The sequence below is a fragment of the Epithele typhae genome, assembly GCF_022376455.1.
Source record: "Epithele typhae strain CBS 203.58 chromosome Unknown BXZ73scaffold_4, whole genome shotgun sequence".
Lineage (NCBI taxonomy): Eukaryota > Fungi > Basidiomycota > Agaricomycetes > Polyporales > Epitheliaceae > Epithele > Epithele typhae.
Window position 1 is genome coordinate 901,293 of NW_025954195.1, and position 24,371 is coordinate 925,663.

General features: G+C 56.1%; 8 protein-coding genes across 8 annotated transcripts; 5 read left to right on the plus strand and 3 right to left on the minus strand.

The window, feature by feature from the left end:
- Window positions 1-899: 899 nt before the first annotated feature.
- Window positions 900-2,036, plus strand: BXZ73DRAFT_97345 (DUF396-domain-containing protein; the record flags this gene model as incomplete). The annotated part of the gene is made up of 6 exons (XM_048027335.1): window positions 900-922; window positions 976-1,022; window positions 1,078-1,157; window positions 1,207-1,289; window positions 1,346-1,584; window positions 1,642-2,036. 6 exons carry the CDS (start codon window positions 900-902, stop codon window positions 2,034-2,036), a joined length of 867 nt encoding a protein of 288 aa, XP_047882120.1.
- A 425-nt stretch (window positions 2,037-2,461) lies between these two features.
- Window positions 2,462-6,656, plus strand: BXZ73DRAFT_87652 (inositol polyphosphate phosphatase; the record flags this gene model as incomplete). The annotated part of the gene is made up of 20 exons (XM_048024662.1): window positions 2,462-2,690; window positions 2,751-3,217; window positions 3,284-3,463; window positions 3,517-3,583; window positions 3,685-3,979; window positions 4,035-4,151; window positions 4,208-4,514; window positions 4,572-4,648; window positions 4,698-4,764; window positions 4,817-4,862; window positions 4,964-5,048; window positions 5,099-5,183; window positions 5,234-5,314; window positions 5,367-5,557; window positions 5,609-5,717; window positions 5,769-5,907; window positions 5,966-6,046; window positions 6,106-6,261; window positions 6,317-6,361; window positions 6,412-6,656. 20 exons carry the CDS (start codon window positions 2,462-2,464, stop codon window positions 6,654-6,656), a joined length of 3,069 nt encoding a protein of 1,022 aa, XP_047882121.1.
- A 111-nt stretch (window positions 6,657-6,767) lies between these two features.
- Window positions 6,768-8,608, minus strand: BXZ73DRAFT_87653 (RNA splicing factor PRP9; the record flags this gene model as incomplete). The annotated part of the gene is made up of 6 exons (XM_048024663.1): window positions 6,768-6,901; window positions 6,951-7,041; window positions 7,096-7,646; window positions 7,703-7,899; window positions 7,959-8,160; window positions 8,215-8,608. 6 exons carry the CDS (start codon window positions 8,606-8,608, stop codon window positions 6,768-6,770), a joined length of 1,569 nt encoding a protein of 522 aa, XP_047882122.1.
- Window positions 8,609-8,780: 172 nt separating this feature from the next.
- On the plus strand, window positions 8,781-10,402 carry BXZ73DRAFT_87654 (DEAD-domain-containing protein; the record flags this gene model as incomplete). The annotated part of the gene is made up of 9 exons (XM_048024664.1): window positions 8,781-8,807; window positions 8,863-8,959; window positions 9,015-9,712; window positions 9,764-9,879; window positions 9,930-10,013; window positions 10,067-10,136; window positions 10,191-10,230; window positions 10,291-10,313; window positions 10,367-10,402. The coding sequence occupies 9 exons, from the start codon at window positions 8,781-8,783 to the stop codon at window positions 10,400-10,402; spliced, it is 1,191 nt and encodes a 396-aa protein (XP_047882123.1).
- An 882-nt stretch (window positions 10,403-11,284) lies between these two features.
- On the plus strand, window positions 11,285-11,809 carry BXZ73DRAFT_97349 (uncharacterized protein; the record flags this gene model as incomplete). Its single annotated transcript, XM_048027336.1, has 1 exon — window positions 11,285-11,809. The coding sequence occupies one exon, from the start codon at window positions 11,285-11,287 to the stop codon at window positions 11,807-11,809; it is 525 nt and encodes a 174-aa protein (XP_047882124.1).
- Window positions 11,810-15,849: 4,040 nt separating this feature from the next.
- Window positions 15,850-16,324, plus strand: BXZ73DRAFT_87655 (uncharacterized protein; the record flags this gene model as incomplete). The annotated part of the gene is made up of 3 exons (XM_048024665.1): window positions 15,850-15,870; window positions 15,928-16,050; window positions 16,151-16,324. The coding sequence occupies 3 exons, from the start codon at window positions 15,850-15,852 to the stop codon at window positions 16,322-16,324; spliced, it is 318 nt and encodes a 105-aa protein (XP_047882125.1).
- A 291-nt stretch (window positions 16,325-16,615) lies between these two features.
- Window positions 16,616-17,121, minus strand: BXZ73DRAFT_97351 (uncharacterized protein; the record flags this gene model as incomplete). The annotated part of the gene is made up of 6 exons (XM_048027337.1): window positions 16,616-16,665; window positions 16,726-16,748; window positions 16,798-16,886; window positions 16,943-16,970; window positions 17,031-17,048; window positions 17,105-17,121. 6 exons carry the CDS (start codon window positions 17,119-17,121, stop codon window positions 16,616-16,618), a joined length of 225 nt encoding a protein of 74 aa, XP_047882126.1.
- Window positions 17,122-18,173: 1,052 nt separating this feature from the next.
- Window positions 18,174-24,192, minus strand: BXZ73DRAFT_97352 (beta and beta-prime subunits of DNA dependent RNA-polymerase; the record flags this gene model as incomplete). Its single annotated transcript, XM_048027338.1, has 20 exons — window positions 18,174-18,413; window positions 18,474-18,701; window positions 18,767-18,907; window positions 18,963-19,780; window positions 19,817-19,884; window positions 19,948-20,689; window positions 20,743-21,162; window positions 21,195-21,348; window positions 21,412-21,692; window positions 21,755-21,775; window positions 21,827-21,844; window positions 21,901-21,914; window positions 21,967-22,223; window positions 22,273-22,494; window positions 22,550-22,681; window positions 22,738-23,380; window positions 23,431-23,744; window positions 23,797-23,818; window positions 23,887-23,955; window positions 24,008-24,192. 20 exons carry the CDS (start codon window positions 24,190-24,192, stop codon window positions 18,174-18,176), a joined length of 4,989 nt encoding a protein of 1,662 aa, XP_047882127.1.
- Window positions 24,193-24,371: the final 179 nt, after the last annotated feature.

The following is a 24,371-nucleotide window of genomic DNA, read 5'->3' on the forward strand; positions in this document are numbered from 1 at the left end:
GGCCGTGTCACTTGTCCTTGAAGCTTGAAGCTTGACTACTAGTCCGACCCCAGTGATGAGAAATGCCCCCAGTGTTGAGAAATCTGGTCTGGCGGTCCCGTCCCTCGTCCGATAATGTTGAAAATTCACACGCTGGTAGGAACATGTTCTCACTTTCGTTTTCAAAAAGAACGACGTCGTTCCGTGCAGAAACAAGCACGATCTTTCGCAAACATCTCTCAAATGAGAAAAGTCGAAGATTTGATACCCGTCGGCTACGATCCCATGACCAGCGCTTAGGTTGAAGCTGCGTGAGGGGTATTGGATGAAGCGTGGCTGCCCCAATTCGAATTCTCCGGCACGATATCTGTGGGAGGGAGGCGAAAACGCACTTTGGGTCAGTTCAAGCGTGACTTCGGCCACAGAACGTGAGTGAATTTCAGTCTCCGACGTTGTCGTTGGGGAGGATGCTGTCATCCCTGGACGTGTCTGACAGCCTAGCCGAGCGGAGTTGATGTCGGCTGCGTGACCCGCACCGTGACTAAGCCTCGGCGAAATTTCTCAACTCTAGGGTCCGCGGCCGGTTCGTCCACTGGGGGCGCAATACGTACCAGTTTCCTTTGAAACTTTGCACACTGATTTCTTATGACACTAACAATATGTGTACGAAATCCGAAGACTATCGCAACAGAGATGGTCGAGACTCTCATGGTTTGATCTTGCGGGCGCTCCCATTTCTCAACTCTGGGGTCATGCTAGTAGTGACTGCCCAGACTGGAGTGCCACACTGTGCACACGACCTTATTCTCATCCGGTTGCCACCTGCCTTCCGCTTCATCCTAGCAAAGTTGGCATGCTCATTCCGTGATATTTGATAATCGCCTTTCCCACATCACTCCAAGTGCTGGCTTGCTTCACTCATGACACTACTTCATTTACTCAGGTGCGTTGCATCATATTCTGGTACCAAAGTTTGCTCACTGGGCCTTCTATCAGCTACGCCGGGGCTGCTTCCGCCTTTGTTTTCATAACTCTGTCCCTGGGTGAGCTGCAGGGCCCATGTAGCCGTCGCGTCTCTCCATGTTGATTATACTTCAGCTAGCGGTCTTCTATGGATCTCAGAAGTAATTGAGGAGCACTCTCGTCTCGCAAAAGTAGTTGGTCAGAGGAGCATATACGTGAGTCCTGTCTAGTTGTGGTATCGCTGCGTCGCTCAAGCGACTATAGGCCATCATACTAGTCCACTTCCTCCTGTATTTCTATGATGCCCTCCCCTCAAGCATATCCTCTTCTCCGTTTTCTGCCATGTCGTGTATTTGCAGAACTTCACCTCAAGCTGGCCTTTCATCTCTCTAACATCACCGAGCTTCCTTGGGTCGTGTGTTCTCGTCGTCGCGGACCACTTCCTGTGGTTCTTCTACTTCGCTCGTCTCACACAAGAAGCAAGACACCGTGCCAACCGCCATTACCGTGGTTCTCCTCTGCCGCACGCCGTGCCGAACTTCGGCGATATCGCGACGTTCTTCGGGGTATGCGTGTGGCTTGCTCCGTTATTCCTCTTCCTGAGCCTCAGCGCAAACGACAATGCGCTCCCCATCAAGGCCTGTGAGTGCCCTTGTGCTTGCTCTCGTATGCCTGTCCTGACCCGTGTGGCATTAGCAGCCGGCGAACCATCCTCTCCCACCAAGCCGGTGGCGACAGGAAACCGTATTTCTTTATTCAAGGCGCTGTACGACACGCTCCCCTTGGAGTACATTCCTCGCCTCCGCCCGCGCCCGCGCAGACGCGACACGACCGAAGGGCTCATTGCGCCCCGCTCGCCCACGGCTTCAGCGCCGCCTTCGCCCAACCTTATGCCGAGAGTCTCGGGGGAGATCTACCGGCCCAGCTCGCCGTCGGCGTTCTCTCTGAGCCCTCCACCAAAACGATCGGGAGTTTTGGTGGACGACGCCAGCAGGGAGGCTTCGATGGGAGGCAGGAGGGTCGGGATGAGGAGGACTGCGAGCAGCACCAACGCCGCTGCCGTCGCCGGGGACGGATGGAGGAAGTTCGACTAAATTATTGGGTCGGTGATGTACCTAACTAGTCTCAAGGCAAACACTCTATATCAGCGGTCTGTGTTCGATAGATATCATTGTGACCTCTCGATCTACGTCTTGGAAGACGCACTTGCGCGGTGAAGGTCACTGTCCGATGAGGAGACGCCACCTTGCGCCACCACTGGGGGCGCAGCAGCCTCTTGCCTCTGCTCTCCCACTTTGCGCTTTACCGTCCGTCCAGCACGATCCTTCCTAGGTGACACGGTTCCCACTACTTCCCATGAACTGACTGGTAGCTATTTCGGAGCCCTCGGCATTCTTGTAACGACCCTTGACGACTTGCACGAGGCGTAAAGCCGCAGCCATCCGCATATATTCACGCCTGGCTCACAGCAATCGGCCACTCAAACTCTCTTCTTCCCCCTCCTTGACCTCCGTCTGCTATGAATTTGTTTCTGGGCGAAAACCCCCGCACTCTTTATCTGGTCACAAGCTCGCAGGATGAAAGGCGCGGTTGCCCAGCAAGAGTGCTCGTCTTCCGTGCTGCACCCAGGTCGTCCTCACAAGCCATCGTCGAATTCCTCCCCAAGACCGAGGTGGACCTCTCCAATGCCATCAAGCTCACCACTCGCATCGTAAAGGGATGTTTGGGACTGATCTCCGTGGCGAACGGTACGTCGTGCTCCTCCCGATGCGCATTCCTACCCCGCATGCCAAACGCCTTCAATGCAGACATGTTCCTCGCGGTTATCGTGTCCGCCACCGAGGTCGGGAACACGAGGCCCGCATCGGCGACCGCGGAGACGGTGGTGCAGATCCACGACGTCGGCTTCTACTGCCTCTCGTCCTCCACCTGGGACGATCTCATGGTTGACGGCGTCCCCAGCCCCGGCTACGGCGACCAGAGCGACCCGTATATGCGAGAGCATGCGTCCGGTCCAGGCGCGCCCCCACCCCCAGAGCACCCTTGCCAGCCGCTGCGCAAAATCATGTCCGGGGGGACGTTCTACTATGCGATGGAGCCGCAGTGGGACCTTTCTTCGCGGCTGCAGCGTCGGCTGTCGAGGAACGAGCCGTGGGATGCGGCGACATACGACGACCGGTTCGTATGGAACGAGTACATCGTGCGGAGCCTGCTCGACTTCCGGGAGCGTCTGGATGCAGTTGAAAGAATGGAGTTGGACCAGTGCCAGTTCATTGTGAGTTGTTCGCCTGTAGATTGAATATTCCCCGTGGCGACCACCTCACCATACTTTCTTCTGTAGGTACTCGCCATTCAGGGATACGTCGGCGTCAGCACGCTCGCGCTCTCTGCACCGCCCACCAACGGACAGCCGACTGTCGCCACGATCTCCCTCATCTCGCGACTCGGGTGGAAGCGCGCCGGGACGCGGTTCAACACCCGCGGGGTCGACGACGACGGCAACTGCGCCAACTTCGTGGAGGTACTTCTCAGCCAGATGCACGCTTTCGAGTCGGGCGCTGACTTCCATCCGAGACGGAAACGATATTCAGCACGGACCAACATTGCTATAGTTACATACAAGTACGAGGTAGCGTGCCTTGTATGTCTTCTCCTTCCATCGTCAATGCATGCGCTGTTGTTCACTTCCGCTTGCTCTGCTGCTGCTGCTGCCCCCGCTTTTGTGCTCGCGCCTCTTGTCAGTGTTCTGGGAACAGCAAGGCCTGCAGACATTCGGACAGCGCATCCAGATCACCCGACCACAAGCCTCACAACCCGCCTTTGACCGACACTTCCACGGGCTGGTCGAGGAGTACGGCGCCGTACACGCGATCAATCTGCTCGGCCAGAAGGAGAATGAAGCGACGCTGACCGCGGCGTACGCCCGCCACATGCAGATCGCCCGCAACTCCGTCGGCGACACCGTGGGCATCACCAACTTCGACTTCCACGCCGCGGTCAAGTACGGCGGGCACGAGAGCGTCTTTCGGGAGATCAGGTCTGTCGCGCCGTCCTTTCCTTTCGCCCACAGGATGCCGACTTCCCCTTGCCAGGCGCCTGGAATCGGTTGTGGACAACATCGACCGCTTCGGGTTCGCGATGGCCGATGCCGGCTCGGGCGAGATCATCACGGAGCAGAAGGGGATCTTCCGCACGAACTGCCTCGACTGGTTCGTCGTCCTCTTCGATCGGGGAATGAACACCGGCTCACGCGTGCTTCGACCAGTCTCGACCGCACGAACTTCGTGCAAGATATCCTCTCCCGGACGTCCCTCGAGCAGTACTTGATGCACGTCCGCCGCGAGTGGATCCACGCGACCACGCTGTGGTCCAACCACGCCGAGCTCTGGGCGGAGAACGGCGACGCGCTGTCCCGCATCTATGCAGGCACTGGCGCGCTTAACACCAGCTTCACCCGGAGTGGAAAGCGGACGCTTGGGGGCCTTCTGTCTGATGCGACGAAGAGCGTCTCGCGCGCGTACATCAATAACTTCCAAGACAAGGGAAAGCAGGTGGCCATCGACATGTTTGTGGTGTGTCGTTAAGCCGCCTTCGTTCTGTGGAAGTCGCTTAGACATCCCGATCTGCAGGGCAACCTGAGCAGTCAACACCCAGTGACGATTTTCGACCCTATACACGACTCCGTCAGTGCGGCGCTGGAGAACAGGTATGGATCATTTGCTACTTTCTTCTTCTTTGGACTGACCTTAGTGCAGACTGGCTGAGTATTCGACAACCAAGCAATGCAGCATATTTGCTGGTACATACAACGTCAACGGACGGGTGAGTGCCAATAGGCATCGATATTGGGCATGCATTGCTAACAAAAATGCAGCCTCCGTCCACCGAATCATTATTACCTTGGTTGTTCCCGAGGCCAAGTGAGTACGAGCGTTTTGTTAGCAGGCTTGTCGTCTAACTTCTCTGCAGATGCCCCCGAGTAAGTCAACGATCTATGAGCCGGTTCTTTCTCTCACAGCAGATAGTCCCGATATCTTTGCCATCGGCTTCCAGGAGATCGTCCCACTGACAGCTCAACAAATAATCCAGACGGATCCTGAAAAGAGGTTAGTCCTGGCACTGGTCTTGTGGTATGAGTATGACTGACGGGCAGTAGGCGGGTATGGGAAGCGAAAATTGTGGATGCGCTACAAAAGCGGCCGGAAAAGAGAAGCGAGTACATCCTTCTCCGGAGCCACCAGGTATGCACTTGGCTCCCTTCGAAGCCATCCTGCTGACAGTCGCAAAACAGCTGGTCGGAACAGCACTCCTGGTACTTGTGAAGAAAGAGCTGACTGCAGTCATCCGCAACGTGGAAGCAGCATCTCACAAGGTATGCTATACGAGCGATATGAGAGTCCGCCAAACATTGACGATCATTGCAGACTGGCTTGCGAGGCATGTCGGGGAACAAGGGAGCGGTTGGTATACGTCTGGAGTACCATGACACCACATTTTGCTTCTTGACTGCCCACCTTGCGGCGGGTCATTCGAACTTCGCGGAGCGCAATGCCGACTATCGGACGATTGTGAATGGTTTACACTTCCTCAAGGGTAAGACCATCGATAGCCATCAGTGAGTGTATAATATTGGATCATTTCAACGGCTCTGATCGAGTACGGGCAGAAACGTGGTTTGGTTAGCGGACACCAACTATCGTATCGATCTTGATAACGAGCGCGTCCGAGCATTCTCCCAAATCGACGACTTCGACGCACTTGTCGCCGCAGACCAGGTTAGTAAGGTTTTTGATTCTCGTTCCCAGCATACATTGAGCTTTTCCCAGCTAAGACGTGTCATGGACGACCGTGAAGTCTTCGTCGGATACCAAGAAGGCCCTTTGCTATTCCGTCCGACGTACAAGTACGACCCGCAATCCGACCAGTATGATACCAGCGAGAAGATGCGCATCCCAGCTTGGACAGGTAAGAAGCGACTTTTCATGGGACCTGCTCGGCTTTTTTGAGGAACCGTGCACTATAGACCGGATCCTCTTCAAAGGGCCAAATCTCGACCTCGCAGTGTACTCCCGTGCGGAGCTCAAGACGTCTGACCATCGACCAGGTCTGTTGTCCCATGTTTTCCCGCCCGTTCCACAGAGATGCTTAGCCGCTGCTGTGCAGTGTTCGCGCTCTTCCGAGCGGATGTACGCATAATCGACCATTTGAAACGGGACGCGCTGCGCTCGCTGCTGCTGGACAACGTCACCACCACTGCTCCCGGAGAAAAACTCGATGAGAAGCTAGCATCCCTTACCTTTACTTCCGATGAACAGGATTGTGAGTGATCGGGGTGCTGGTTGTGTTCAAGGCAAATTGCTCACCTGTGTACCAGTGCCCCCTCCTAGCACGGACGAGGTCGCATGGTGGGACGGGGACGGTAGGTTACCCTAAAGCTGCGTACTCTTAGCCATTCTGACGCGACCTCAGATCACCTAAACGGAATCGTCGTACCTCTCGTCAAAAATGGTGGACATGCAGGGCAGACGAATCCATTCGATTCGGACAGCGAGTCGCCCATTTCCTCATCACCGTCGTCTTCGGAAGAGGAGTTATACCATGCACTACAGGCACCCATTGTGCCTATTGTCCCAGCGACAGCTCAACGTCGACCTGCCCCACCTCCACCCGTCCGAGCGAGTAAACCCACTATAGAACCAGCAGACGAGCAATAGCCTACAATTGGACTTTGTCATATGGATGTATATTACACATAACAGCCACACTCCGTATGTGGGTTGGAAGATACATATCATAGAAAGGAAACGGTGCAGACACATGGGGGATTAAATCAGTCCTTGCTTCTTTAGATCCTCGTACGTCTTGCGGTTGTAGACATTGCCCTCTTCATCCTCAAGCTCTTCCATGGTCTCCTGCTCGAAGATCTCATGGCGACCTTCACGCTTGAGCTTCTCCGCAACTACATGGATGTTAATGGCAGGCGATATGGATGAGAAGATGGGACATACGGGCTAGGGCGTCTTCAATACGAGTGATCTCGTGGAAGTGCTTCGTATTAGGCAACCCAAGGGCTCGCATGCCGAAGGCGTGCCGTGACTCCTGAAGTCCATTGGTGAGCAGACTTCCTTGCTACCCCCAAATGGTGAGATGTACCTGGAAATGCCTGTCGAAGTTCTTCCTGCCCATGTAGACGTGATCTGAGCAAATCTCGCAACGATACTCTACACCCAATCCATGCAGCTTGTACAACCAATATGGGATCGGCTTGCCGTCCCATCCAAGCGGCAGCTTCAAGGGATTGTAGATGCGCTCCTCTTCCTCTTCCTCCTCTTCCCCGTTCTCGCCGTTCGCCGGCGTTTTCGTGGTTGGCGCGGGCTTCTTCGCTTGCTCGAGAAGCTCCTGTTCGCGTTCGCGAGCAGTGAGGGAAAATCGGCGCTCAACGTTCGACTTGGTTTCACTGAGAGCTGGTGCGAGAGCACGGAGCATTTGGGTACAAAGATGGGTGAGGAGCGCGGCAGTTCGATGCTTGTCGGAGGCTTTTGAAGACTCCCCGTTTGCGCTTATGGTTGCACCATTCGCAGGCGCAGGACCATTTGGATTGGCAGGAGGTGCATCGGATGTGGCTTGTTTCTGAGCAGCCTTGACGTGCTTCTTCGAGCCCAGGTGAGCGTCGTACACCGTTTGTTTTGAGTACATTTTCTGGCCTGCGCGGAGGTCCAAATTGAGCACACAAAGGACTGTATTGTGGAAAGCGACTCACAAGCTGCACACCAGATGCCCGCCTCTCCATTTCCATGAGTTGCTGCCGCCTGTCGCGAGTCCTGCCAGTCCTCCATCCCGTTTTCCCATACCTTCTCAAACTGACTCTCCGCTTCGCGTTCTTGTGAGTCCACGTCGACCAACGGCTGCGATCTTTTCATGAAAGAGATGAGATATGTATGAAGCGCACGGATGTACCTGCAAAACACAATGAGTTCCATTAGTGGTAGCGCACATCAAGGAGATAGATGACTTACAGCTCATAATCACGATGGAGACGACATTCTTTCAGAAGCTCAGCGTGAACAGGTTCTGACTGAGCAGCAAGAAGAATGTCCAGATACTGCAAATATGCCAGTCGCTTGCCAATGTGTTTGAGGTTGTTGTAGGTGGTGTGGTTCGTGTACAGGTCAAGATATTTTCCGTAGCCCTCTTCGCCAGAGAAAAGCAGAGCAATGGCTTCGAGTAGAAAGCTTCAACATCATACCAATGGAACCGTGCTGAAACACTCACGGTCATCCTGTTCAAACTCCTCGTCTTCCACCTCTTCGGCTTCATCCAGAAATACTGCCAGTTCCATCTCAAATCCACCAACAGTGGTATCTGGGTACTTCGCGTGGTGCTCCTGGATCTTTGCTAGCCGGGCGTAGAATGCCGAGAGATCATCCTGTCTCACAGGTGCGGACAGACTTTCAATCTCAGATTTTCTCGTGCCTTCATCTTCGTAATGGTTGTTGAGCGTGACGACCCGTGAATGTATGCGGTCGAGGAGCTGGATGGCCTTGTGCTCGTTCTGGAGACGGACCTGGTGCGTGAGCTGGGGTTTCGAGAGCGTGGTGTAAAGAGCTCGCTCCAGGTGCTCTATCTCTTCATGTGTCTGGCGCTGGAGTTCGACGACAGAGTCCATGGTCGAGGGGTGGCGAGAGGCACGGAATCCAGCAGGATGGAGGACGGAATTGAGCGCGGCAACTCGCGTGAAGCCGTAGCGGGCGTCTGGTACGTCCGTCACTGTTCTCTGAGCGCGTCCGGGAGATTTTGAACTCCGCCCTTCCTCTCCCTCCCCCACATCCCCTCCCACAATGTCTGGCATCAACGCCGGTGACGACGTGAGCGTCTTATGCACGGTGGACCGAGGTGCCGCATGCTGATAACTTCTCCTAGAAACTCATTTTTGAGTCCTCGGAGGCCGTCTCCGTTGTTTCGACGTTCGATGACCTTGGGTTGAAGGAGGACCTTCTGCGCGGTATCTACGCGTACAGTGCGTTTTCCATTTCCTCTTCCCACTCTCTTGCATTGAACGAGTTGCGGTTTAGACTTTGAAAAACCCTCCGCGATCCAGCAGCGGGCCATCCTTCCGATCATCCAGGGACGCGATGTTATTGCGCAAGCACAGTCGGGTACAGGAAAAACCGCGACGTTCTCAATCTCCATCCTCCAGTCCATCGACGTGTCCATTCGGGAGACCCAAGCGCTTGTGCTTTCCCCAACTCGCGAACTGGCCACGCAAATCCAGTCAGTCGTGCTTGCGTTGGGCGACTACATGAACGTCCAATGCCACGCGTGCATTGGAGGCACCTCAATTGGTGAAGACATCCGTAAGCTGGATTACGGTCAACACGTCGTTTCCGGGACTCCTGGACGCGTCTTCGACATGATTCGCCGTCGCAGCCTCCGTACGCGGAACATCAAGATGTTGGTCCTGGATGAAGCCGACGAACTTCTCAACAAGGGTTTCAAAGATCAAATCTACGACGTCTACCGGTACCTTCCTCCCGCAACTCAAGTCGTTCTCTTGAGTGCCACACTTCCATACGACGTTCTGGAGATGACAACAAAATTCATGACCGACCCAATCCGCATCCTCGTTCGTCGTGACGAGTTGACGCTCGAGGGTATCAAGCAATTCTTCGTGGCGGTGGAGAAAGAGGACTGGAAGTTCGACACCCTTTGCGACTTGTACGACACGTTGACGATCACACAAGCCGTCATTTTCTGTAACACGAGACGAAAGGTATGTGTTTACTCCTTGACTCTGATGTCAGTGGACTGACGGCAATGAAAGGTGGACTGGTTGACGGAGAAGATGCGGAATGCTAACTTCACAGTGTCTTCCATGCATGGTGATATGGCACAAAAGGAGCGTGACGCTATCATGGCAGAGTTCCGGAGCGGCACCTCGTAAGCCCCTCATTGTTCGCTACTGCGCATGCATGCTGACGCTTTCATAGCCGGGTTCTCATCACCACAGACGTCTGGGCACGTGGAATCGACGTTCAACAGGTCTCTCTTGTCATCAATTACGATCTCCCCGCGTAAGCCTTCTCTTCACGTCTGCCTCACGCACAATGCTCATATGCACTCAAAGGAACCGCGAAAACTACATCCACCGCATCGGTCGATCAGGTCGGTTCGGTCGAAAGGGTGTTGCTATCAACGTGGGTTCTTTCCCTCATTTGTGACCCACTGATAGATGCTGAAGGACGCTCCAGTTCGTCACAGTTGATGACGTTCGTATCCTGCGTGATATCGGCAAGTCCTTTATTTCTCCATCGCTTCAGCGCGGCTCATCACATCTTCATCTTCGCACAGAGCAATACTACGGTACCCAGATTGTAAGTATCAGTGTATTAGTGTTTCTGGCGTCCACACTGACCGTGTGCTGCAGGATGAGATGCCCGTCAACGCCGCAGAGCTTATTTAGGTTGTCCTTGCTACGCATACGATGTATCTGTACCATAATCAGTCGGGAAGTTCTCTCCTTTATTCTCCGTGCGTTATGTGCAATGATATGCTCGATAATTCGAACTTCCAGGCACCCTGCTTTGTCCGCGGACAAGGCAAGGCCAGTCAGCTCCATTCTGGGCCCTTCGGGAGGCGTCGACTGTTGTCTCGAACGCGTCTGTGGCGAATGTGACCGTGATCGTGACAGGCACGTGCTGACGCGACGCGAAAGTGGCGAGCGCGCCATGCTTCGTCGTTTGCTTTCGAACGCCCACCTTAAAAGCCCCCCTTCCCCTCTCTCGTTCCCCGGTTCACCACAAACCACACCCCACCTCGTTATCGCTGCACTCTATCAATGCCTCCCCGCACTCGCGCCCGCCCCGGCCCTCTCGAGTCCTACGACCTCGCTCTCTTCCTTCCTGGCACTCCCAGCCACCCACGGCCCAACAAACGGTCTCATTCACCCTCTGTTGGCCAATTGGATGGACCCACGAAGCGTCGTCTGAAGGATGCGGGAGGTGCTCGAACGCCTGCACGGGTAAAGAGCCCCCTGTCGGGTTCCAGCACAGGAGGAAGGTTCGCCCCTGCTCTGTTCCACGCGATGCTTCAAGGCCCGAATACCCCCGCCAAACGGCTTGATTTCGGCTCCTCTGAAGCAACAAGCACGGCAGCACATGAGAGTCCACGAGGAGTGGGTGGTTCTGGGACCCCGCGGAGGAGCCCCAAGAGCACGGCGTCAGGCCCTCTGCGCCGTTCTCCTCGTACGTCTGTTCATCGGTCTCAAGCTCCTTCTGGATCCCCTGCGGGTCCCATCGATGGACAGACTGGCACGGAAGCCGCTTCCGTCGCCGTCCGCGTTTCCATGTCCGCGCCGATCCTCATCCCGCGCGATGTGGTGCCCCCCGACCCTCAATCTGTCCACTACCCGGGCTTTGTGGTGTATCAAGACCCCCATATCGCCCTCCCTTCCTCTTCCCAACTCGCCGCCGTGGCCTTGGGTGAAGACCACTCTACCCCTGATGTGGAGGTGAACAAGGAGAACGCAGCTCCGCCACGTCCCAGGACGTCCAAGGCGTCCAAGCCCGGGACACCTTCAGACGCAGCGTGGCTCAAAGCTGGTCTGGCCTCTCCCTCGTCCGTTGGTTCCTCCAAGATTGTGGTCCCCCCTTCTCCGCACCCCAAGCATGTGCAGGACTACCTGGCAACTCCGCGTCCTATCAAGACCCCAAAGGATCGCAAGCTGCCATCTGTCGCCGCTGCCGCGACTGGCCTTGCAGCTTCGACCCCCGCTCGCATCGCATTGACCCCAGACGATCGCAAGAAGATGCGTCTTGCGCTGGAAGAAGAGGTCGATGAAGGCGAAGGTGACGACGATCAACTCGCCTGAACCCGTCGACATTCACACCCGGATTTTCATGTTTGATATTGGCTCCTTCACCCGTCCCCCACCATCCTATCCTCGTATGCTTGCCTTCATGTTCCGCTCGCACCTCGCTTGAATACGTTTTGCGTAGTTACTCGCTTTCATGTACCTACTACGCGCGACCCGGCCTCTTTCACTGTCGGCCCTTAGTCCCTGTCGACACAGGACGTCTTTCGTGTAGTACTAATGGATTTGTACCATCAGTCTCCTTATGATATGCCTTGAATTGCCATTATGTGGATGATATCCGTGATGTGCCTCAGGACATGGTGAATCCAAGAGCCACAGACGCGCTATTTGACGATGTTGACGTGTCATTTCCGCGTCACGTGTCCCAGCACTGAGCAGGCAGCCATCCAGCTGCTGACTCCTGAGCGCTGAACGGTCGACTACACCGTGCTACCGACCACCTCAAACCCACCATGCATTTTGTCCACACTCTTCTGCTCTGTTTCCTTCTTCATGTCTCGGCGTCCCTAGGCCAGTTCGGCTTTTTCGATCAGATGTTTGGTGGCCACCAGCAACAGTTCCAGCAGCAAAAGCCAGCGGGTGGCATGGCGCAGTGGCAAGCCCATTCCGACTCAGGTGTGTATGCAGTCTGTATCCATGTTTGCTGCGGTAGCGAGAAACGCCTAGGCCAGCTCGCCCTTCTAGCCCAGAAAGACAAGTGGGGCCTAGCCCTACACCTTTCAATCTATCACTGTCCTAATCGCCGAAAGAAGTCGCGGGCGCACCGCTGACCTTTCTCTATGCACAGTGCCGTGCTCGACATACCTCTGCCCGGATACGCTCGTCTGTGTGGCCGCTCCGTCGGAATGCCCTTGCCCCGATGTGCAAGACATCAAGTGTCTCCTCTCCGACGCCCAGGACCATGGGTCCTCTACGGTGCTCTGTGTCCGCGGACAGGACGAGTGCGCGGACGTGCAGCGGTTATCAAGGAGAATATGAGGTGTCGTAGGCGAGTACCTCACCGTGGCGTCGGCTGAGAGCCAGAAGGCTCATTTGTCCTTTCGGTCCCCGACAGATGCCCGCTGTACCCTATAGACTGTGCCAATGACAATACGCTATCGCCTGTTTGCACAATTCTGTCCACAAATGCCACGGGCAACGCCAGATTGCGGGTCTAATCCAACTTGGCACCACCCGCGGAAGCGGAGTTACTATTCCTGCTAGGGTGGCACAGTCGCGGAGGCGGTCTGGTATCGCTGTACGTAAGTACTCCTAACGTTGTTTAGTAGGCTTCCCAGGCCGCCGTGGGACTGAGTCCCCGGCGTACCTTTCACACTGTCTTAGATCCGACGTATCTCGGATATTGAGTGGTTCGCGCAAGTAGGTTGTACCCTTCTTGTTAGCGAAGTCAAATTAACGTACGCGGCCTAGACATTCTCAGCAAGCACGAATCTGAGATGAGGATGTCGGTGCCTAGATGACTACAACCCTACATAGGCGAAAACGCCGCCGCTCGGGACTTAGCAACTGAATGAAGATGTTGGTTTATTGTCGCCTCTGTTAGGTCTCGACCTGTTTCCGAATCTTCGCCCTGCTGCGAGTATACCGCAGTGTTGCGCATTTGGTGAAGTTCTCCTCTGTTGCCGTGATTCTTCTGATGGTACGTCCTTATTGCCTTTACGAAATATGACGTCCGCAGTGGACGAGCTTCGGTTCATGTGTCACAGCACCCCAGCAGGGCTAAATGCGCGTTCGATATGGCTATATCGAATGTGCAGGACTGACTGCACGAGCTCGACGCTTTGTAGCCCGGGTTTCCGTCGAAATCTGGCCCTGCAAGGACTTTCCGCGAAGTCGGACACGTCTGGAAGTGCCGGTTCTACGGATGATTTGCATTCCTCTCGTCGCGCACGTGGCGAAGAGTGAATGGCGTTGGTCTTCGTCCGTTTTAAGATCCACCTCCGCGTTTCTGATCGTGCTGCTAAATCAGCCTCATTTCACAGATGATGCTGACCGAGTTTGTAAGAGATATTTATGCTCATCGACTGGTTTCAGGCCGAGGCGTGGACCTCTCAGTTCGCAATCCGGATTGGCGCAAGTTGGTACCCGCGAATCAGCTTACGCACCGATACGAAAATAGACCATAAGAGCCGCTTCAAAACAACAAGACCGCCCCACGATCCGTTGGTGCCCACTGTCAAGCACACTCGCTTACTATGCAACGTATGGTGTGCCGGACATTCCCACCCGGCAATGTTGTGCTGAACCATGTCTAGTACGTAACGTCATGTAATTACTAGTCACACATGGTTTAGACAAAGGTCGCTTCAACTCCGTAGTGGTTAGAACTGGGTCAGATGCCCAAAAAAAAGAGAATTGCGACTCGGAAGCTACTCCGGCGTTCGCTTGTTTGACGGGACGAACCGAACCTCAACCAACCATAGCCGGCAGGTGAACCAGACTATGTAAGCGTTCTCGCATTTTACTTGTGCTGTTTGGCAGGAGAATACACATGCGAGCGGTCTGTGCTATTCCTCAGCGTCGGTGGGAGACCTAGTTCCTCGGGTGGTGAGCATGTTCCATGAGTTTGTTCCATATTCTCCACTGACGACGCGGCTACTACCGCTTGGCTCCAGGCATCTCCCACTGGAAGTGGATGATCCCAAGCCCGGCCATCCCTCTCACATGCGCAATCCAGCTTCCCACGACGCCGTCAGTCTCCAGGTGCGTGGAGTGCGAGATTCGGTGAGGTATATAAGCATAACGACGTGCGATGGAAGTTTACTCTTCGCTCTTCCAAGCTTCCGCCATCTCCTGCCCAGAGTCGACGCCACGATGTTCGCGCCTTTGCTCGCCTTTGCTGCTCTTGCGGTCACTTCGGCGTCCGCGCAGACTACGATTGATTCCGTCACTCAAGCTTTCGACAATGCCAGCATTGTTCCGGATGGCGAGTACCATCACGGCTTGAATAATCTGCCATTGACGTGTTTCCACTTCAGTCCTGCCGACCTTCGCTCCGATGGGCCTCTTGGATGTTGTCTTCTTCGACAACACCACGAACACAAATGTCACGGTGACACCCGGTCTTAGCATGACCAGGGAGCGTAAGTCACAAAGAGTCCAAACAAGGCCTGTGGAACTGAAATGATTGGCCGCGCAGAAAACGCCCTGCGTCCGACAGTCTCTTTCCAGAGCAACGTGACAAGCTTTGCGAACACAACCTTCGTGCTCGCCATGGTGGATCCGGACGCACCGACGCCCCAGATGCCTACGTCGGCGCAGATCCGCCACATGCTCGCGCCCGGGATGACGCTCGACGGGAGCCTCGCGGACGGCGCCCTGCTGGTGAACAACACCCCGGCCATTTCGAACTTCATCCGCCCCACGCCTCCCGCGGGCTCAGACCCGCACCGGTGCGTACTCTCGTCTTAGCGCTCTCACGGGCGTGCGAGGAACCTCATCGTCTTGCTCACCTGGTCTCGCCCCACGCGCCTCGCTTTGGCAACGGCCGTCCGGGCGCAGGTATATCCTCCTCCTCTTCGTCGAGCCGACCGGCTTCGACGCCACCGCAGCGCCGCTTGTCAACGCGTCGACGGCGGTGAGCAACTTCAACATCTCGCAGTTTGCCGCCGCAGTCGGTCTCGGGGACCCCGTCGCGGGCAACTTCTTCCTCACCGGGCCCGACAACACTTCCAGTGCGTCCAGCACGGCAGCCTCCTCTTCCGCCACGGCAGCCGCAACTGACACGGGCTCCGGCTCTACCTCTGGGAACACCGGTGGCGCGATGAGGCAGCTTGAGTTGAGCGTGGTGGGAATCGCGACTGGGCTCGTGCTCGTTGGGTCGCTGATGCTGTGATTGACTGTACAACGAAGAAAGGCAGCCGTGGAGTCTTTTGTACGATACTTGCTGTGTTCCCATGATGACTTGGAAATCGAGCGAGAACGTTGCGGGCCGTCGGGCCGCGGGATGCCAGGCGTGCGACTTCCCGATCGAGACGCGAGTTGTGCGCGGGTCGCGGTGGCGCCAGAGCTTGTCTTCGACCACCACCTCCCAAATGGCCATGCAGCGTCCGACAGTGCGTCCCATACCTCTGTCACGGGGACACATCTGACTGTATGCTGCGTTTTTGCAGTCAAAACTTCCACCTGGTGCCAACCGCATCCTCTTCGTGAAGAACCTCAACTACCAGATCACCGGAGAAGATCTCTACGACCTGTTCGGACGGTACGGAAGTATCCGCCAGATTCGGATAGGAGTGAGACAAAAACTAAGGGTACTGCGTTTGTTGTATTTGACGATGTATGGAGGTGAGTGCTCGTGCGCTGCTTGCTTGCGCGTTGCTAACCCCTCCGCAGGCTAAGAACGCGCTCGACCACCTCAACGGTTTCCATTTGCAAGAGCGCTACATCGTCGTGCTGTACCACATGCCCGCAAAACAGGACGCGGCCGCGGCAAAAGCTGAGCTTGCGAGGAGAGAGGAAGAGTTGGCGCGGCTCAAGCAGACGCATGACATTAAGGACGATGACTAGGCCCTTGGCATCCGTACGTCACCCGTCGCTCTCTTGCAGCATTTTCCCCTGGACACTGCTCCTTCCTTGTCATGCCTGTACAAGTACGCTTTCAACGCTGTCGTTTTACTCTATCACGCATCTGGAATGGCGCAATCCAAGTGTGATTATCCGCAACATTGGTGTCATTACAGGATTATCGATCCGAGGCCTACTCCTTCTCCCTGCCTCCATTGCGTACAATGTGTATTCGTAAGTAACTGCAATATTATCGAGCCCAAGCACTGCATTCTGTTTAACATCTCGCCTCCTTCAGCGCCGCGCCGCAGCGCACTGCGGACAGTCATGGTCCTTGTTGACCACTAGAAAGAGTGCCGACGGCTCAGCTTGCACGTCGGGGGCCTCAGTGAACAGTCACTCACCATATTGCTGAGGGTACGTGTGGCTTCATGCCAGATAAGTCGGCGTCATTGCTAGCAACGAGGAGCACTTACTACTGCCAGCACTTGGTCTTGCATCGCTCCCCAGTGCAATCCTTGGGATGGTTTGGACTAAAGATGCAGTTCGTGCCGTAGCAATTGACCTGCGATGCATCAGCTCGGACCGATGTCGATTTGACTCGAGAGAGTGCGAACGTACTTCCTCCTCGGGGTGCGTGAAACCGTGGCTGCATCTATGTCCAGCGAGGTCAGTACGCGTACTCTAGAGCCCCTCGACGGTCACTGACTTGTAAACAGTCCTAACGCTGCCAAGGCCGTCAGCGTCACAGCACAATAGTCATGCATGGGTCCGTCAACTCACTGACGACGTCTGCACATGGTTATACGTGTGTAGCGAGGGGTACGAGTCGAAGTAGATGCTGTAGGAAGCAGAGGAATCGAGACACTTGTGAAGAGACCAGGTGTATGTGTTGGATGCGCATCGCAGGGGAGGTTATATACGCGAGAGCGATGTAAGCCGCTCGCATCCATGCCCTCAGTACGTCACTCACGCTCGTGCAGGTGCGCTAGAGCCAGGACGCGAGATCGCAGAGGGTACCACCGTCGCGAGATCTCCTCCGCGGAGCTCGGCATTGTGCGTGCGCGCGCAGGGACACCCACACTTGGCCACGCACTTGGCCGCATTTGGTGCATGCTCGCGACGGCGATGGAGCCCGAACAGGGTGGCCGCATCGCGACCCGCAGCGCTTGCTTGCGCACTCGGGGGACGAGGAAAACGGGAGGACGGGCCCGGCGGTGGCGGCGGCATCCACCCGCGCCTCCTGCCCGTTTCGTGCGCGGCCCTCGGTGCGCTTCCCGCCGAGGTGATAGATGAACGCGTCCCGCCGGGTCTGATGGCATTGGCGTGCCCTTCGCGACAGGGCAATTTCCAGGCAATCTGCGACCAGCCGCACAGAGAGGCCGCGGCGGGCGCGATCGGGGAACCGGATCTCGCGCGGGACTGTACGGCTACGCGCGTCTTCTGTCTTCTGAGGCTGGTCTTGACTCCCAGGAGCTACGCGCGGGAGGAGACGACGGGGTGCGACCCTGAGCGGGCGTCGTGCACGGTCGCGTTCGACGGGCTGTGCGCGTGTTGGCCCCGGACAAGCTTGCTCGGCCCCGGCGAGCGATTGACGGCCGCCGTGTGCGCGACACATCTCCTGACCCTTGTGTTGGCGGGCTCGGTGGCCTAGGGTGGCCGCCGCTGCGACCCATCCCGGCGACCTACTCGTGCGCCCCGCCGGCTCTCACGCATCGCCCACACACCCCGCGCGCCGCGTGCTAGCACGGAAGACCGACGAATTGTCCTGAGCGTGGTAGCTACATATGGATCCTACAGTACTTTTCCTGCGCGACCGAGAGAGCGTCCGACCGCACTCCGACCGCCCCCGCTATGACATCGCCCCAGTCACGCGCGCAGTCGGCACCACGACGTCGAACACGCCCGTCCCTGTGTGGCTCAGACGGCCCACAACAATGTTCCCGGACGGCGTAGTCAGGTCGTCGAAGTCGCCGTGCAACGTCGCGTCCGAGAGGAACGCCGCCGTGGTCTCGTACGACGCCTTGAGCAGCGGCGATGGGTTGGTCGAGATCCCCTTCCGGTTAAACGGCTTGTAGCCGCCGTCGAATGTCTGGTGCGGGAGCGGCCGTGAGCAGACGAACAAGCAAGCGGAGCCGAGGCAATTGCGCACCATGTAATCGGCGATAAGCTCCAAGTGACGCATGTCCACGTCGATCTTGTACACGGCGAAGACGCCGCCGATTTCCTGCAGGATGGCGCGGCGCGCGGCCTCCACGCCGTATGCACACAGAAGCGCGTAGATATCGTTCGTGTAGATGCCGTTCTGGTCGATGATGTCTTCGCCACGTCCGCAAGCGAATTGCCAGAGGCCGGGGATGTTGGAGCCATTGGTCAGGAGCTGCGACCGCGGGAAGTGGGCGGTGTCTGTCAGCCACTTGCCACACGGTCGGTGGATGGACCTACAGAATGGAGTTTTTCGCCATTCTTCCCTTCATCCTCCTTCATGAAACAGTCGCTAATGCCTGGGATCTCTCGGACGACCGTTTTCAGGCAGACTCGCTCGACTAGCCCGACCAGGAGTAATTTCGGCATGGTGGACCCGAACTGAGGATGGTCGTCAGCTAGAACCTCTCATGACATCGTGGCGGCTGATCCCCACCTGGAGGCCAATTGTGCACCCCGATTCACGGAACGTGAAGGACGTGGCGCTGGGCAGATTCTCCATGAATTTCTGTTCCACCCGTTCGTGCTCGTCCGAGAGCGAAGGTCCAGGCTCGTCCACGTCCATCTCCTCGTCTGAGCCCTCTTCGGCATAGTCACGCTCGATGTCCGCGTCGAGCTCGCCGATCCGCTCAGCCTCCTCGTCCTCCTCATCCTCGTCCTCGTCCTCGTACGTCGCCTGCTCCTTCCGCTGGAGCTTCATCTTCGAGCTTGTCGCGTCCCCGTCTCCGATCTCGCTGCCTTCGTTGTCGTTGTCGTCGTCCCGCCCGCGGACCCGGGGCTCCTCGCCGTCCTCATCTTCGTCGCCCGCGACCGCGCCGACCTGATCGCGCACCGTCCGGCCCTTGCCCAGGTCTGACTTCTGGCTCTTCAGGTCCGCGTCGAGCTTCTTGAGCTCCATCTGGAGCTCCTTCTTGAAGATGTTCGGGAACTTGACAGCGAACGCGGACATGATCTCGACGGGTGTGACGTCGTACTCCTCCTCGTACTCGGCGCGGGGAAAGAACGCCAGGTGGATGGTGAACTCCTTGCTCCGAGACTCCCCCTTGAGGACTAGCTGCTCGGTTACGCTGACCTTGTCGACGACGTGTGAGAGAGCGAGTCGGCTCGCCTGCTTGCAGAAGCTCTGGAGGTCTGACAGCCGGGCTCCCGACGGAACTTTGACGGTCATTGAGGGCGTCTTTGGCTTCTGGGACGCGGTCATCACGATCTCGCGAAGGCGAGGAATACCAAGGGTAACATTCGCGGCGCCGTGCCCTATTAGAATAAGAAATCAGAATCCAGTCATATTACGGCGTGCGGTGAACGTGCCTGCGAAATGGAAAGTGTTGAGGGTCATCTGCGTTGATGGCTCGCCGACACTGGTCGCAAGCAAGCAATGAGCTAGTTAGTCATCGAATACAAATACCAGCTTCTAGACCCACCCTTGCGATGCGAGAAGACCGACGGCTTCCCCTGGCTCAACTAGACTACGCATGTATTTGACATTCGCCAGGACCTGGAACTGCTTCTTAGTGAGCGTCAATCTACTACTTTTGGGGCGGAAGCGGGCGGGGTCCTTGTCCTTGATGAGCCCGTGCGGGTTCTTGATGATGTATTCGTGCACCTTGTCAGCGAAGAGCTCTGAGGTGCTGCCGAGGCAGCGTTGCGGGGGGTACTTGGACATTGTGATAGCCATCTTGTCGCGCTTCTCCTTCCTGTCCTTGTACTTGACGATCTTCTTCATGTAGTCGACTGCATCTTCGTTGATGAAGCTGTGGAGCTCCTTAGGGCGGAGCCGTTGCACAAAAGAACGCTCATTACGCGCAATGAACTCGAACTGGAGCAGGTGCTTCTGCTTGGTCACGTCGAGGGAGTCGCCACCGTAGTTGAACTGGTAGATCGACGAGTCGCTCCCCCTGACGGTGTTGTCGTAGTGGACACGGATGCCTTCGAGGTGTTTGATCAGACAGCGCTGGAGGTATCCGGAACGCGACGTCTTGACAGCCGTGTCGATGAGACCTTCACGACCCGCCATACAATGGAAAAAAAATTCCTGGGGCTTGACGCCAGTGAGGAAGCGACTCGCAACGTAGCCGCCCGCGATGGCACGAGTCTCGAACGGCTTGAAGGACGGCAACGTCTTCCCGCTGACCATAACAGGAACACGGCGGCCTTCAGTTCTTGCTGACCCAAAGCACAGGAGATCTGTTGCGCATTGACGGCGCTCCCCTTCGCACCGGACACTGTCATCGCTTGCATGTGGTTGTGGGGGAACTGGCGCAGCAGACCATGTGGCATGACCGCATCCGCGATGGACTTGGTAAGTTTCGCGAGCTTGCCCTTTACTGTTACGTCAAGACCGGCCATCTTGCTGTCGTCTCGAAGCACGTCTTCCAGGAGAGAACGCAGGACCGCGGCCTTGTCTTCTTCGGCTGTGGTCTTGAGCACAGGGAAGTTCTCGGTGGCGCCCTCCGTGCCGAGATTCGCTCCTTTGACCAGGATGTCCGCACGCCGGGCGTTGCCGTCGGGTGTCAGGGCGAGGTCGTCCATCCGACATGTGAATGCGCGGTGTTGCAGGAATTTCGTGAACAGCCGACTGAGGATTCCAAGAAGTTTTCCCGCAACGTCCGCGCCATAGAGTTCGTACACGGAGTGCACTAAACCGAAGTCGGAGGCTCCGAATGCCGACTTGTCCAGGACGCCGCAGAGCAGTTCGCCATCCATAAAAACCACTTGATCCTCTTGGAATTCTTGCCCCACAGGTGGCCCGGTACTTTTGCCTGAGCGTGAAGATTGAGTCCTTCAAAGGATTGCGGCGTGATGTTCTTCATGATGGTCGAGATCTGTCATTTTGCAGCATCGTGTCAGACAGCAAATCGTAATACCGTGTGGTGCACATAACGTACGATTTGTTTGCCCGTCCAGAGTGGCCTTGGCTTCCATATGGTTGGAGACAGTGTCACCAGACGACCATTGAACTGCTCGGGAGACGTTTCTGGCCGCAGCGCGCCGTAAAGAAGTTGGAAATATTCTTCTCGGGTGAAGAACGCATCCTGCGCGGTCATCCAAACGCCGGCAACGACATGATCCTGAATGAGACCACGGAGAGGCTTGCCCGACGTCGGAACGAGGTATTGATTGTCGGTATTCGCGATGTAGTACGCTTCCGCTCTCGCCACTTGGTTCTCTGGGAGACAGCTTGTGTCAGAGAGATTGCGAGTCGGGTCAATGCCGATATATGTTACGCACGAGGGAAATGGATGTTCATTTCTGCCGAAGGAGGTATGAGCGTATGCTGTAAAGAGCCCAATATCTGCTTACCATCACCGTCGAAGTCCGCTGGAGATCGGTTGGAATATTAGCGGTCTGCTCTCATTCCGGTGGTACAGACTCACCGTTATAGGAATTACTAGAGCAATAGAAATCAGCATATAATCTCGACCAGGCCATGATTTACATACCAATTGGCATAATGCATACGAATCGTTTTCTCGCCCTGAAGAACCCGCGCTTTGTGACACATCATACTGGGCTTGTGGAGCGTCGGTTGTCGATTTAGGATAAGGATATCCCCGTCGCGCAGATGTCGGTAGACCTTCTTGTTGATAGCTGGGGTTGACGTATACAATCCATGCTGTTGGCTCGACCCATGCGACCCTTCTTGCGGCGTCAATAGCTGGTTCGCAATGGCCGTACGTTGCTCCAGCGTGAGCTTGTCCTGAAACACAATCAACAAAAGGGTTCTCACTGCCCTTAATTTGACGTACCAGGAACTGTAGGTGACCGTCTTCATACTCCACCATCGTAGCGCCGGGGTAGCCGCGAGCGCCAGTGATCACATACTGTCGCAACTCCTGGAGGTTATTCGGCGTGACAGGTTCCGGGAAGGTCAACTTCCGGGCGAACACTGGAGGTATGCCGATTTCGTTCGGCTCGATGTTGACGTCGGGAGAAATGACAGATCGGGCGGCATAGTTGACACGTTTCCCCTGAAATAACCTTTATGATTTCAACTCCGCGAGAGTGGTGGAGAGACGGACTAACCATCATATGCTTCCGGAATAGACCTTCCTTCTTCTCTAGGCCCTGCTTAACACCGGCGGGCGGCAAGCGACCCTGGCGGATGGGCTGAGGGTTCTTGCTGCTGTCAATGTAACTGTTGACGTCGACCTGCAGCTGAATCAGGGAATCGAGGAGGGACTGTAGGATCCGCCGCCGCCCCGCTTCGTCACATCGGAACCTTTCACCGACGCCGCCCGGAGGTTGACATTAAGATCGCGCAACCGGTACGATGTCGAGAGAACCTTTGATAGCAATTCGTTTTGAGGGTGCTCGAAGAGCATGTCGCCCATCTTTGCAGGTGGACGGAAACGTGTGGGGCTGATAGGGAGGACCTCCATGAAAAACATGTCCGCGGAAGCGAGGGACAGATTGTGCTGCGTGAGAGGGGCAAATGGGCCATGCCGCCCGAACAGGAGCGAGCACATGATGGATTCGTTGGCGAACAGTCGCCGCAGGTGAGCCCTGCACTCCTCAGGAGTGATGACACGTTCGTTGCGGCCACGGGCGCCCTTAACCTTGCCGCTGGCCGACTTTGCAGGACCGAACTTAACATGTACGGGGCTTTCCTCGTCGTTGTCTGTGAAGACGTCGTCGCCGGCCTCCTCTTCCTCGCTGTCCGAGTCTTCATCCGACGAGTCTCCTGTTCGACCATTGGTTTGCGACTTCGACTTCGCGGCGGTGTTGGTTCTTGACTGGTCGAGCATCACATCAGGTCGCTTCAACCCGGCGGCGTCGTGCTGCAGCTTCTGCTTTGGGGTCAGGTCGTACTCGATGATCTTCGTGTACCCTTCCTTGCGGAACGTGTAGCCGAAACTTGGAGTGATGTCAATCCTAGCATATGCATATAGCGCATTGTCACTCACGCTCTGCAGCTCTCGTTCTGGCACTTTCTTGTCATTGAAGCCTTGACGAAGTCGTGAATCACGTCCTTCCTTGCCTGGTACACAAGACCATCTTTGTACGCATCGCGTTTGCTGCCTGAAGCCGTAGTTAGGTGGGCTGCGACGTAGAGGTTGATTCGCTGCTCATAAGCATCGTAGGATTCGGTAGGATCCTCATCATCGCCGTCTTCAACGTTGCGAGTCCTCTTGGTGCTGTAGTGCATATCGTCCAGGGCCTTCGCAGCCACCAAGAACCCGAATTCCAGCAGACGCAGTTTCGCGACGAATTTGCACAGCTGCAAAGATGGATCCGTACGGGATGACCGCGGCAGGGAAATAGTCACATACCACAAATCGACTGAGCTTGAACCTATGGCAGAACAAGCATGTCCCTCGGAGCAAATGGTACGCGTTTATCATGAACAAAGGGTGGAATACGGGGCGGGGAGCTCGATGTGGCCGAAATGTCCCGGACATGTGAAGTAGGACAAGCGGCATGTCGCGCAACTACACAACGGATTGAGGAATACAGGCGAGCTCATGGACACAGCAGACTCACATGTCTTGTTTGTCACTTGGCCCCAAAGAAGGGTCATAGAGACCTCCTACATTTGGTCGTCCGAGGTCATCGAGGAGAACGGGGTTCACGATTTGCTTGACGGAAATGCGCCGGACATCTTCTGTTGTGAGGAACGAGAAGGAAACGCTCTCGACCGTGGATGGAATTGCGTGGGAGATGTTCATGACAGTAAGATGCGGTCACCCGCAGACAAAATCCAGCCAGAAGCCGAGGAGAGTAGAGGAGAACGAGGAGGGGACTTGGTCGGTGATCGAAACGCATTCGCCAAAAAATGACACGGCCCGGAGCCACGATGGGCGCTTCTTGTCCTGCACACTCGGTGATGCCACTCTCACTTCCAAAT